The sequence below is a fragment of the Ananas comosus genome, linkage group 6 (assembly GCF_001540865.1).
Source record: "Ananas comosus cultivar F153 linkage group 6, ASM154086v1, whole genome shotgun sequence".
Lineage (NCBI taxonomy): Eukaryota > Viridiplantae > Streptophyta > Magnoliopsida > Poales > Bromeliaceae > Ananas > Ananas comosus.
The window spans coordinates 9,811,371-9,826,115 of NC_033626.1; the positions used below are offsets into that span (position 1 = coordinate 9,811,371).

At 33.7% G+C, this 14,745-nt stretch overlaps 1 protein-coding gene across 1 annotated transcript; it reads left to right on the forward strand.

Annotated features, from left to right (window-relative positions):
- On the forward strand, positions 1,620-5,768 carry LOC109711800 (formate--tetrahydrofolate ligase). Its single transcript, XM_020235036.1, has 5 exons — positions 1,620-1,869; positions 1,965-2,114; positions 3,249-4,424; positions 4,736-4,882; positions 5,332-5,768. Exons 1-5 carry the CDS (start codon positions 1,702-1,704, stop codon positions 5,605-5,607), a joined length of 1,917 nt encoding a protein of 638 aa, XP_020090625.1. The 5' UTR covers positions 1,620-1,701; the 3' UTR covers positions 5,608-5,768.

A 14,745-nucleotide genomic window follows, 5' to 3' on the forward strand; every position in this document is an offset into this window, starting at 1 on the left:
CCTGATTCCTGAACCTCTGCACTAACAATGTGTAAATGCACCTGATGCAGTGATGTTTATCAACAATATTAGATGTTGCTAAAAATGAAGAAAAAATAAGGAAAAAAAAAAAAAAACAGGTATGGTACTTGTAGATGGAGGCAAAGAAGGAGATGGAGGTGAGGAAAAGCGCGGCGGCCGTCGGAGGCGAGGGAAAGGGCGGCGACCGGCGGAGCCGCGGAGGCGAGGGAAAGGGCGGCGTCGGCCGGCGGAGGCGAGGGAAAGGGTGGCGTCGGCCAGCGGAGGCGAGGGAAAGGGCAGCGTCGGCCGGCGGAAGCGAGGGAAAGGGCGGCGATGGCGGCGGCAGCCGGTCGTGGAGGGTGGTAGGTGGAGATCTGGATGGGTATTGGGTTGTGAGAGTTGTGTCTTGTGAGTTGTGACTATGGTCGGCAGAGGATTTTTTTTTTAGGGTTTGCAAATTGATAGCTATATATACAGATGGGTATTTCGTAAATATATCATTTTTCAGGGGTAATTTAAAGAAGTTAAAAATGGTTTTCGGGGCGGATTCGGGGCAGATTCAGGCGGATTCGGGACGGGGCGGATTCGGGGCGGATTCGGGGCGGATCAAAAATTTTACCGTTTCCTGCCCCGAATCCGTCTCGGATCACAAAAACTGCCTCGTTTCCTGCCCCGAATCCGTTTATTTTCCCCCGTTTACTACCCCATTCGGGGCGGGTCGGGGCGGGAGCTCCACCAACCCGAATCCATTTGCATCCCTACTTTCTTTAGACTTTTGACTCTTTACCATAAAAATAAAATAAATTAATTTTTTTAATATTACTTATTGATGTTGCTACTAACTTTGATAGTTTTAATAAAAGAGTTACTAACTAATTGTCCCTATTAGCGCATTAGCGCAAGTGGCAAAAGCGCTTGGTGATTGATACCTAAGATCCAAGTTCGAATCCTAGTTGATTCACATTTTCAACTAAGTTTATTTTTAAATAAAATAAACGAAGCGCGTAACATGCTACCCTTCTCTCAAAAAAAAAAATAAAATAAAATAAAATAAAAAAGCGACTAAATTTGATAAAATTTTTTAACACTAATAACTAGAAAGATTTAAATTGAAATTGTTACAAAGGGAAAACATTTCAAAATAGTGTGTAGTTGAGGGGTCTCCATACAAGATTGCAATCTAAAGATAATAAAAAGTAAACGTAGAGAGTGAATTTGTTGAGTTATAGGCCGTTTTAAAGTAGGCTTCTCAACTTCTATTTTTTTATTGATATTCTATCAACTTTTAAGTTTTTTATTTGAATTATTTATTTAATTAAGTTAATTTTTTCAAATTTAATATATTTATCCTTTGTTAATTATTAATTAGTCTAATTTATTTACTAAAAGTAATTAAAGTTATTAAAATTAGTAAAATTGTAAATAAACTTTAATAAAATCTTTAAATATTTTGACTAAAATGACTTAATTCAAAAAAAAATTCAAAAGCTCAAAATTTTGTTTTTAAAAGTCGAGGGTCAACTTCAAAATATCCTATAGTTGAGGGTGATCGCCATGAATTTTTATTTTACTAAATATATATAAAAAAACAGTCTCTTACGGTCGCATCGTCGTAGTCGTCGACGTCGTCGTCGTTTTCCTCCTCCTCCCATTATCACTCCCGTAGAGAGAGAAAGAAGAGAGAGAGAGAGAGAGAGATCCATGGCGATGAGCTCGTCGAAGACGATACGGAGGCTGGAGGTGGTCTCCCCCGTCCCCGCCGACATCGACATCGCCAACTCCGTCGAGCCCCTCCCCATCTCCGACATCGCCCAAGCCCTAAACCTCGGCCCCAAGCACTACGATCTCTACGGCAAATACAAAGCCAAGGTGTTGTTCTCCCAGATCGATCCCCATTTCCCCACTCTTCTCCTCGTTTTCTTCTTCGCTCCGATCGGTAATGGCGGTTTCCGGGTGCTTTTTAGGTGCTTCTGTCGGTTCTCGATGAGCTCGAAGGAGCCGAGGATGGGTACTATGTTGTGGTGGGAGGGATCACTCCAACCCCGCTTGGAGAAGGGAAATCGACTACTACGGTGGGGCTTTGCCAAGCTCTGGGAGCTTTCCTTGATAAAAAGGTGTGATTGTTTATCAATTTAGGGTTTATGTTCTTAAAGAAGCTGAGATCTATGGCTCTATCCTTATCTAGGGTTTCTACTTGAATAGGAATGTTGATTGCTACTCTATCACTGGTCAATTGTTGATGTTTGATGTAATATTGCTCAATATGTAGAAAAAGTCCTGGTCAAAAGTTCGAACTTGTTTGGCTTCTAAATTTGGTTTCGGCAGTTGAAATACTAATTCCGTAATGCTGCGAGAGTAACATAAAGATATGCTTCTTTTTTTTTGGTATATAAGATATAGAGTGCTGCATATCCTTAGTCTCAATATCCAAGGATACTCTGACATACTTTTTAATAGATTTTTAAATGTTAGTTAAGTTTAATTACACTGCTTCATTGGATAAACTTAAAAATTCGATCTTAATTCTATTTAATTCTAATTTGTATTCCTGTTGTCTACATGTTTTATCTCTGAAAATAGAACACTAATAATTTGTATTCCTCTTGTCTATGCGTTAAATTGATGCCTTCTCGTTTTATGTTCTAGAATAATTATCTGATGTCATAAGCTTTCATGGTTATGTATTTATGCTAGGAGTGCTACTATCTGTTCTAAGTGTGAGAGTTATTGTATTGATGCAAATATTAGTTTTGTTGAGATTATTTATTATATGATTTGGTTTATTTTATAATTTATTGATGGGGCGTAAGGGCATTCCACTAATTGCAATATATATTTGGTGATATCTTTTTTTTAATTAATTGATGCCTTGTTTTTACATAATTGAACAATTATTGCAAAATTATTGCTTTTACAGACATATATTACCATATCTTGTTAGTTAGATTCGAAATGCATTTTGCAATTTTGATAACTCTGACTGTACAAAGTTGACCTTGTTGCTTCTCCATTTGAATCTTATTTCGTAGGACGTTGCCATTCTAATAACTCTTTCTGATAATTTTAGTGGCGACTAAATCAATCAAACTTCCCCATGATATGTCCAAGGTGTTTATCAATGACATCAAAATCTGAAAGTTAGCAACTAATACACTTAAATTTGGGATAAATGTTTATCCTCAATCTGTTGTGCATTTTGTATTAATTTATTCAGTGTACTAAACCTTGTTTTTTCTTCTTAATAATAGGTTTTTACTTGCCTTCGCCAACCGTCACAAGGACCCACTTTTGGAATTAAAGGCGGTGCTGCTGGCGGCGGATACAGTCAAGTCATTCCCATGGATGAGTTCAATCTTCATCTAACAGGCGATATTCATGCAATTACAGCTGCAAATAACCTTCTCGCAGCCGCTATTGATACCCGTATTTTCCATGAGGCATCTCAATCAGATAAAGCTCTCTTCAACCGATTATGCCCACCTAACAAAGAAGGTAAGCGCACCTTCGCCGACATTATGCATAGGCGTCTCAAGAAGCTTGGTATAGCAAAGACCAATCCTGATGAGCTCACACCTGAGGAAATAAAGAGATTTGCCAGACTTGATATTGACCCAGAATCTATTACTTGGAGACGAGTCATGGATGTAAATGACCGTTTCTTAAGAAAAATTACCGTTGGGCAAGGCCCAGAAGAAAAGGGAATGGTGAGAGAAACAGGGTTTGATATATCAGTAGCCAGTGAGATAATGGCTGTATTAGCTCTTACGACTTCACTTGCAGACATGAGGGAAAGGCTTGGTAGAATGGTTATAGGAAATAGTAAGGCTGGCGAACCAATAACAGCTGATGATCTTGGTTTAGGAGGTGCCTTGACCGTATTAATGAAAGATGCGATTAACCCCACTTTAATGCAAACCCTAGAAGGAACCCCAGTTTTAGTCCATGCTGGCCCTTTTGCCAACATTGCCCATGGGAACTCCTCGATAGTAGCTGATAAAATCGCACTTAAGCTTGTTGGAAAATCGGGTTTTGTAGTCACGGAAGCAGGTTTTGGTGCTGATATTGGAACTGAAAAGTTCATGAATATAAAATGTCGGTATAGTGGTTTGGTGCCGCAATGTGCTGTTATCGTGGCGACGATAAGGGCGCTTAAAATGCATGGGGGTGGGCCCGAGGTTGCGGCAGGGAAGCCCTTAGATCATGCTTACTTGGCTGAGAATGTGACTCTCGTTGAAGCTGGATGTGTCAATCTAGCCAGGCACATTGCCAATACAAAGGCTTATGGAGTTAATGTTGTGGTTGCGATTAATAAGTTTGCATCCGATACTGAAGCAGAAATGAGTGTTGTGAGAACTGCGGCTTTGGCAGCTGGTGCTTTTGATGCAGTTGTTTGCACTCACCATGCGCATGGTGGAAAGGGAGCGGTTGGTTCGACCTTCCTTTTCTTTCTTTTTTATTGTACACTCCCCAGTGAAGTTATTCAAGAGTAAACATGGAGTTCAATTTCAACTTCCAGAATATAGAAGTGCTTATTCACATATGAAATCTAAAATAGCTGTCTACTAAACCAGTCCAACTAGTTTCTTCTAAATTCTTGCACACTAAGTTTCCAATATGTCCAACACAGCAGTTTTTGTTATATACTTCTCTTAAAACAGGATGTATAATCTTGGAGTTGTTGTTGTTGTTTTTTGGTGGCAATCATTCTTTTATTGTTGTTTTGTCATGCACACAGGTTGACCTTGGAATTGCTGTTCAAAGAGCATGTGAGAGTGTGACACAACTTCTGAGATTCTTGTATCCTTTGGAATTTAGTATCAAGGAAAAGATTGAGGCAATTGCCAAGTCTTATGGAGCCAGTGGCGTTGAATACTCAGAACAGGCAAGTATTTGATTTATTAACAGACTGTTACCATGCTCACTACTGAATATTTGATTATGTATAAAAATTTCTTTACTTTACCCTGTTAAGACTCAACACAGGCCAATAAAAAGTCCTCACCATCATCTATCCAATGCTTCAAAGTCTAATTATTGAACACAGATCATCTTTCTAATGCTGCAAATGGATATTTTATTTAATATGTACAAAAGCTTTTAAACTTAACCCTTTAAAGTCGAAGGTAAGACCTTAACAGGAGCAAATAAATAGTCCCCAACATCATTTATTCTGTGTGAACAATTAGTGCGTAATAATTCTAGTTGTTGAACACATTTGCGAGTTTTATTGTCCTTATCAGTAGGATATTGAAATAAGATTTTGGGGCTGGCTTGCTAATTCCTAGACGTGATATATGTAATACAATGACAAATTATTTTGCTCTTCTGAAGGCTGAGAAGCAGATTGAGATGTACAGTAGGCAAGGCTTCTCAGGTTTGCCGATTTGCATGGCGAAAACCCAGTACTCATTCTCTCACATCCCATCTCAAAAGGGTGCTCCCACTGGTTTTGTTTTACCAATAAGGGACGTGAGGGCCAGCATCGGAGCAGGCTTCATATATCCACTCGTTGGAACGATGAGCACGATGCCTGGTCTCCCAACCCGACCTTGTTTCTTTGACATTGACATCGATATAGCCACTGGAAAGGTTCTTGGCCTCTCTTAGACTTTTGAATCTTGTATTGTTGTTTACTCTCCTGCTGGATCCTCAAAAACTTCCTCTTGTTTGTAGGCATTGAGCTGAATAATATCCTTCCTGTATTGTTGTTTTGTAATTGTTGAATATTAATTTATGAATAATATCTTTTGTACTCCATGTTTATGATCCCTTGATTGCTTTCTAACTGATGAATGTTCAGTGCTTGCCTACCGACTTTTCTCTCAGAAAATGAAGATGAATGTCAAGTTGGTAATTTCTGAGTGAAGAAAGAAACATCCCTGTGTGGCTTTTTGGTTGAAATATATTAGAAAGGAAAAGAAAAACAATCGCACACTCATCTATCAGTATAATCTAGGGATTACTGCTTGAAAGACATAGAATTCCCTCTTGTTCCCTTGACAGTTCTTGTCATAGATTAAGTAGAATAGCTGCTGTACAAGAAAATAGATCAATCTGCTAAGCCTTTTACGTGGTCCATCGATGCAAAAATTAGGTTTGAACTTGAACTACCCCAGATCAGTTTGTCCGTTATTAGATCCGAGAATCTGTACCCATTAGGTCACAATCAGATTGTCAATTGAGAATTTGAACATTAGTTGAGATGTCCGTTATTAGATCCGAGAATCTGTACCCATTAGGTCACAATCAGATTGTCAATTGAGAATTTGAACATTAGTTGAGATGTCCTAATCGCGAATTATGGCAAGTCCGGATAATTAATCGACTTATATGCTGACCCACTTAACTTCTAATTTTGTACTTGATGACCACTTTTTCTATTTAATAGCCTTTGCTATCTTCTGAATGAGACTAGTAGAATCAATGCTTACATATAAAAGCTAACCGACATCTAGTAGACCCACTTCTGTTTTTAATGCAAGGAAGCTTGTTACCGCCATCTATAGAACTGCTGAAAGGGAGATCTGCTGATCGGAAAAGTGGATCTTCGGCTGAAGATGAGTGTAGAAATGGAAAATCTTGCTCATTCTCAAAAAATTTTCTTACTCATTGCAATTACAAGGGCACCTGTATATAGGGCAAAATAACTAGCCTAACAATGTCATAATCGAACTCACAACCTCTTAAAAAAGAGGAGGGGGGTTATTTAAGAGATCAATATATTAAAAAGCGGCCAAAGATTAGTCGTAATGGTTTTCATCTGAATCCGACTCGGTAATCTTGGATTCGGAGCCTTGGTGAGGTCTGAATTTAACCGTCTACCAACTAAGATAGCAAGGGGTTTGAAATGCAGATGAACAGATTTGTTGGATCTCATTCTAAGCTGTACAGCAGAGAAGAGAATAAATGGTATGGTCCCACCCATGTATGTTGATGTTTGATCTTTTTCTGTGTACCTCGTTGGGCTATCTCGTGTCCTGCCTTGTTATTTTCATGCCTTTGAACCAATTCATGTCTGTATAATGGAAGAGGGGAATTGGACTATTATTAAGCAGCATTTGGTTGGAGGGAAAAACAGTAGGGATAGTGATAAATATTGTCACTATCCCACCAAACACCATTGAATATGGTTTATCTCCATAAAAATAGTATCTTTATTTTGGAGATACCAATTTGATGAGATATGTTGAAATTGTTCCATGCCCATGTGTCGACCGATATCCCTAGGAATCAGTACTATTCCCAGCCAAACACAATATAGATGTCATCTAGAATTGTAGTTCTCAGTATAATTCCTCAACAAAGTATTGCCTTATTCCAGTTAGAATGTGAATATATGGATTGCAAATGCTGCTAAGGGCATCTCCATGCTACTCTTTTGATAGTTTCTGAAACTAGAAAAGTTCCAAACTGCAATTGATCCTTGTTTTTACATTTCAAGAACTTAAGAAAATAGGAAATTTCCTTATCTTCTTATAGAAAGTGTGGTGTGAATGGAGACCTAGCTACCATTCTCCATTTCTATTGTTTGATCCATATATATTATGTGTGGCCAATAAAAGCAGCTAATTACCTCTTCACAGTATAAAGTTATTCTATCTAAGGGTACTTAGAAATGGTGACTAAAGTGCTTCTTTAGATTCTTAGAATAGTGCAGAGTAATTTCCATGAAACCACTTTATCAAGATCTAAGTACCCACACCATGTGACAACTTTTTCTTTTTTTAAACCTTTATGTTAATGCTATTATTTGCTGCTTTAGTTATCATGAAGTGCTTTTAAAGTTACATGGACCATGTGAGGCATGATCAATAATGACACCTTTCTAATGCATCTTTATTTACCTCATATGATGCATGAGAAGTTGCTTAGGAATAATGTTGGATTATATTCTCTTCGATATATACTTTCAAATTAAAAGTACACCCATTTTCAAAATTCCTTGCTAATTTAGTGATTTATAAATCCAACTAAGGAAAGAATAATTAAGAGATTAGATAGTCCTAAACAAGATTTGAACACCATCAATTCCTGCTAACAAAATATTAGATATATAGTCCAATACTTTCGTTTTAATTCATAACTACTATTACTATTGTTGCTGCTACTACTGCTATTACAACTAATTATTTATAACTCAATAATTCAGGAACTTGCGTCCATATATTTTAGATACGCACTCAAAGTATCGAACCTCTGACCTATCGAACCTCTGACCTTTTAGCCAGCGAGGTACTAACCCAAAAGGTAATTAAGAAGTCCTAACCTACCAAAACCTAAATTGCTCTAGTTTTCAGTTCCATCTCTTGACTTTTATTTTATTTTATTTTATTTTATTACTATTTCTTGCATTTTCTATGAGCAGAATAAGGTGTGGAGCTATAGCTGCTTGTCTTTGTTCTTCTTTGGGAGCAACTCATTTTGGCTTTTTCATGAAGCTAAAAGCTCTCTAGACCATGCACAAATTAATCACAAGTTCTCATGTGACCATACTTGTACCAAAGAGTACCACTTTACTATACATTAAACTGATCACAATTCACAACAAAAGCCACACAAGTGCTTTAGGTGTTTCCCATGCCTCCCTTTACGCTTCGTCCTAACTCTCTCATCAGACTTTTTTATGATCCACACCGCCCCAAATTATAATAAAAGAAAATGTGGGGGACATGTTATTTACTACTTGTACCTGTCATAGCTTCAAGCAATAAAAAGTTCATGGAGCAGCCACTGCAAAAGTAAAATTCATGTATAAGCATTAAATAATAAGGGATTTTAGACAATTGGTCTCCAATTGTCTCCAATTTTGCACCTTTTTTTTATTTTGATTCCTAATAAATTTTTTTAAAAATTTTTTCAATTGATTCCTAATTGGTAATCCATTGAAGACCTCTCTTTTTTAAAAAAATTTAATTGCATAGTACTTTCCAAACTTTCTACCATTTTTATTTTGATTTTTAATTTTTTTTTTTTACAATTAAGTTTTCAAATTTCTTAATTTCATCGCGATAAAATAGCAATGGTTAAAAAATATTTTAGAATTAATAAAATTATCATGTCATTGCCTATTTAACTTTCTTTTGCGTGCCAATTTTGATTCCGAAATTTTATATTTTTTCACTTTAGTTCCCAACACATATATAAATTAGTAATCCTAAAAAAGATCTCTCTAGGATTGTGGGGCCTACATAATTTTTTAAAAGATTAATTTATATAATAATATGCTATTTGGTAGTTAAATTTTTTTACAATGTAAAAAATGTCTATTTTAATTTCGAATGCCTTTTGATTAGTCTTAATTTTTTTGCTTCTTATAATTACTTACTGATTTCTTCACTGATTTAAAATTTAGGAATCAAATATTTTATTAGTTGTACATTGTTTGTAAATTCTATCTTGATGATAATAGAAAAATATTATTTATCTTTCTTAATACTTAATAATTTTTTATTTTATTTTAAACTGATATATTTATTTTACTTATTAGGTTTAAATATTTTCAGAAAGAAGTATACTTTAATTTTATTTTTTAATTTATTCTCTAATTTTTAATTATTCAATACTGAAATAAATAATACTTAAAAATATTAATCTATAATAAAAAATATTAATAATAATTATAATAATTTACTGTTATATTATTTTTTCGCTGTATGGCGTGCCTTAACTAGTTATTATTAATTAAAAGAAACATGAGAGCTAGTGAGTGAGTGCATGTGCCGCGGCTTTTAGTTGCTGAGTGCTAGCGCTCAATTAATTAATGCAATAAATGGGTCAAAATCCCTCTCTCTCTCTAAATCTATCTCATTATTAAACCTCTCTCTCTCTCTCTAAGAAAGTGTAAAGTGGGAGTGGATGTTTTGCCAATTTGTTTTACTTTTGATAGTGTGTGGTCGGTGACCTAAAAAAAGCTAAGATGATTCTGACTGTCATATATTTTGTTTTAACTAATTTGTTTACATTTTACAAATATATTATTTTGTTCAAAGAAAGAATAATATTTAACATGCTTTTTAAAACTTTAAAAATATTTAATTTATCTATGAAGGACCAAAATATTCTTGTTGATTTTTTTTAAAAAAAAATTTAAATAAAAGATTAAATTTTAAAAGAATATTTGTATAATTTTAGGATAAATTTAAAAATTTTAAATAGTAATAAGAGAGACAAGTGAGCAAAAGCTCCCAGAAAAAGAGAAAAAAAAAAAGAAAAAAAAAAGAGATCACTTGAATACTAATCCATCATTGGAGTGCAAAGTGCTCACACTAACAAACTAAAAGCAAAATTATAGATTGCGAATTCAATTAAAATATGTAAATTTTTGTCGGATAACTTATTTCGATGTTCAAACAACCCCAAAATATTATCCACTTTGATGTATAGATATATATTGGATTGATAACTATGAAGTACTAATTTGTAATAAAGATATTTAGAGGTTCTTGAAAAATAAAAGAGTAAATATTGCTAAGGCACTTCTTGTTATTAATTAAAAGAAGGTTAAATTTTGATTAAAAATACAATATTATATTCATTCACACTTTGGAATTTTGGATCTCTCGTAGTATAGTTTTATTGGCTGATGTACACATTTTTAAATATCACGAAAACTTGCCTATATATATTATTAAGTAAGATTATATAAAAATAGCAAATATCTATAATAATACTATATACAATTTATATTATATTAATGCGGCTTTAATATATTTATACTAGAAAATAAACAAAATTTCAGTGGAGAACTCTCTAATCATCTGCTATCACGTGTCGGTTTTATCGTTATCCAATAATTAGTTGAATATTTTTTAACAATAGAATTTTTTGAAAAATTAAACTTCTCGCTGAAATTTTTATAATTTTTAAATAAAAATAAAGAACGATAAATCGTTTTAAATTTTCTTTAATAAGAAAATCATTGACCGTTCCGAAATTACGCGAATTACATTGCGACAAATCCGTAGAGAATCTGGTGAGACACCACCACCACCTGTACCGCTGTACGGAGCCCACAAAGCGTGTCCAAGATTGGACTAAAGTCAAAGTGTGGCCAAGCAATTTCCTTCTCTAAGCTCTATTTATTTATAATAGGTGGCAATCTACTCGCTGCTCGTCAGCCATTTCGTGTTCGGCTCAAAATAAGCCCAAGATCGAATTCCTCGTCTGATAAACGAGCCGAACATGAGATGAATTTTTCATGTTATTTAATAAACGGGCAGAACACGAGCTGAGGTCAGCTCGCTCGTGTTCGGCTCAATAACACCTCGAATACCTATATTTTATATTTATATAAATTTATTTAATTTATATTCATATTTATCTATATATAAATAAATAATTATATATATAATATATATTTTTGTTATTTGATTTTAAGCAAAATAAAAATATAAAGACGAGCGATTCATTTATATATAAAGTTTCAACTATTAGATCAAAATCTAACGGATAAGATTTTATAAATTTATTTTTTATATATATCCAATATAATCCTTTTAACTTATTGTTCGTTGGCCAGCTCGTAAGCCAGTTCGTGTTCGACTCGTTTATTAACGAGCTGAACACAAGCTGAATTTTTCGACTCGATACTTTAACGAGTCAGCTCGTGTTCGGCTCGTTGACACTTGACACCCCTAATTTATAATGCCTCATTCCTCCAAAGAAGTTCACCGTGTCACACTTGTATCAAATTATCTGTAATAAATTAATAATGAATTGAGTTGGAATATTTATTTGGGCTCTTTTGCTATCGAATTTTTAATCATTGTATTGAGTAGGTGGTTAGTTAAATAGTATGACCTAAACGGTGAAATTGATTAAAGTATAAATCTAATGGTTAAAAAATCAATAAAAAAAGAGTCAAAATACTATTAATAGTATACCAGCTCAACTCATTAATAATATATATATCTTTTCTTGAGAGAAAAGTACGACAAAAGTATTTTTTTATTGATTTTTTAACCATTAGATTTATACTTTAATCAATTGTATACCAGCTCAACTCATTAATAATATATATATCTTTTCTTGAGAGAAAAGTACGACAAAAGTATTTTTTTATTAATCATGATAGGACGGCTGAACGTTACATCAGTAATTTAATTGGTACATTCTAAATTTTTTTTTTATTCTTAGGAAAGAAAATAATTAGGATAAATTCTGAACGTATGTGACACAATCAAATCTCACATCAATACAATATAGATATTCAAATTTAACATCAACACATATTTATATCTAAATTCATATCTAAAAAATATTAAAAATAATATGATGCTAACATATATTTTTTTAAAAAAAAATCCATCATTTTCACCTTTAAGAAAAAAATGGATGTTAATATATATTAGGGCAAAATAAAATAATTTTCTATTATATTTTTATATTTATTTTATTGTAAGTTTTATGTTAAAATTATATTTATATTTGTTAAAATATTAAATTTTATCAAATAAAATATGGGTATACGAAGTTTGAACATGAGTGCGAATTTTTAATTGTATTGATTATCTTATCTATAGCTAATTTTAGGTCATAGTTATATATACATACTAGCATATCGAGTGAGGCTACTATGCTTCTGGAAGCACGGAGCCTTCCGTGCTTCCAGGTCGTTTTTGATGTTGCGACTTTCGAATCATCGAACGGCTCCGTTAAACTTGATCTAGAGTATTTGAAGTATATAGAAAATAAATTTTGCAATTTTTCGATATCATTTGCTTAGTGAACTTTAAGGGGCTCAAAATCAACGGCTGAAAATAAAAATCTTATAAAACGTGATAATATGACATTAAAATTTTAGATCAAAGATATTGATCTTATTTTATATAGTATAAAGAATTTTCTATCAAAATTTCACGTGATTTGGATATTTCTATACCGTTAAACTTCCAAACGGCTCACCACGGTCCTTAAAATTATTGATTTTGAGCCCCTTCGATCACTAGGCAAATGATATCGAAAAATCAGAAAATTTATTTTCTAAGTACTTCAAATACTCTAGATCAAGTTTAACGGAACCGATCGACGATTCGAAAGTCGCAACATCGAAAACGACCTGGAAGCACGAAAGACTCCGTGCTTCCAGAAGCATAGTAGCCTCACTCCTAGTATATCTTATTTTATCTGAATAATATTCAAATACAGTTCTAACTTATATTTGAATCTAAACCTAGGATAATGAAAATTTAGCATACGATATATATTTACATTCAAAAAAAAAATATAAATGCAAATATAATTTTGTTAAAAATTCAGTCATATTTGGCTGTTCGTATATATCGGATGGTACGGATTAATTACGCTAAAAATCAAAATGAGGGGCTGGATCAACCTCGTGCCTATTACTCACGAGATTATTGAAAATTTATTTCCCTAATTATTACCCCTGCGTCACATCAACGCAAACAAAAAAAAAAGTGCCCATAAAAATAGCATGGAGACCCCTCAACTATATGCTGTTCTGCAATAGTCCCCTCAACTTCAAGTTACATTTCATTTAACTTCTATTTTTTTATTTAGGTTTTTACAGTTAATTAATAATTAACTTACAAATTATATAAATTTATCTGGCTTATTTAGCTATTAGTAATTGATTAATCCAGATTTATTTACTGTAAAATAATTAAATTAAGTCTCTGCTACGTGGACACATCAGCACCGTCGGTGCCTCACCATGGAGAATCTCCACCGTTAGATTTTGGGCCCGTTTTCCCAGGGCTTATAATAAACGTTATGGTGGGGCCCACGCGGAATTGTGTCGTAAAACTAAGAACCAAGAAGAGGCAAAGATCGCATAAGCAAGTAAGCAACCACCCCCGTTTCTCCCGAGGCCCAAATAATATAAAAAAATTATATAAAATAAAATAAACATTTTTTTTTTTTTTTTTGATTTCCTCAAAACTTTTTACTTTTTTTAGACTTAGTTGGCCCCACCACATGCCTCTCAAGGGCTACTCATATATATATATATATATATATATATGGGGAGCGGATGTTATAGCGGATGTTATTAAATTACCCATTTACCCTTTTTAGTTTCCACAATCTTCTTCTCTTATTAGGCTCACTGGATTACGAGGAGATTAAAAATATACAGTAAAATTATAAATATTTATTTATATTTATATGTAATATTATATTATATATAGTTTTTTGCCGTTGGATAAAGGGATGCACAGTTAGAATGATAGTGGTTCTCTAGGGTTAAGTGGATGATTGGTTGAACAGTATGATCTGACGAGTAGAAATGATCAAAAAGATAAATCTAACGGTCGAAAATTTATGAGTATAAAAACTTCTATACTTACAAGAGTATAATAACCGGACTTATTTTATATATATATATATATATATATATAGAATTAGACTGGAATACTATCAATATTACAAATCTATTAGTGCTATTGATTTTTTAGCCCTTAGATTGATAAATGGATGGTTAGGATGATATGAGCTTCCTAGGGTTGAGTGAATCGTTGGTTGAATAGTATAGTCTAACTGGTAAAACTAATCAAAAGGTTAAATCTAAAGGTGAAAAACTCGATAGCATCAAATTCTTGGTGCTATCGATAGTACCCTAGCCGGACTCTCTCTCTCTCTCTCTCTCTCTCTCTCTCTCTCTCTCTCTCTCTCTCTCTATATATATATATATATATATATATATATATATATATAGAATTAGGCTACTATACTGTCTATAGTACCGGAGCTCCGGTACTATAGTCTTGTTTTCGATCTCAGGGT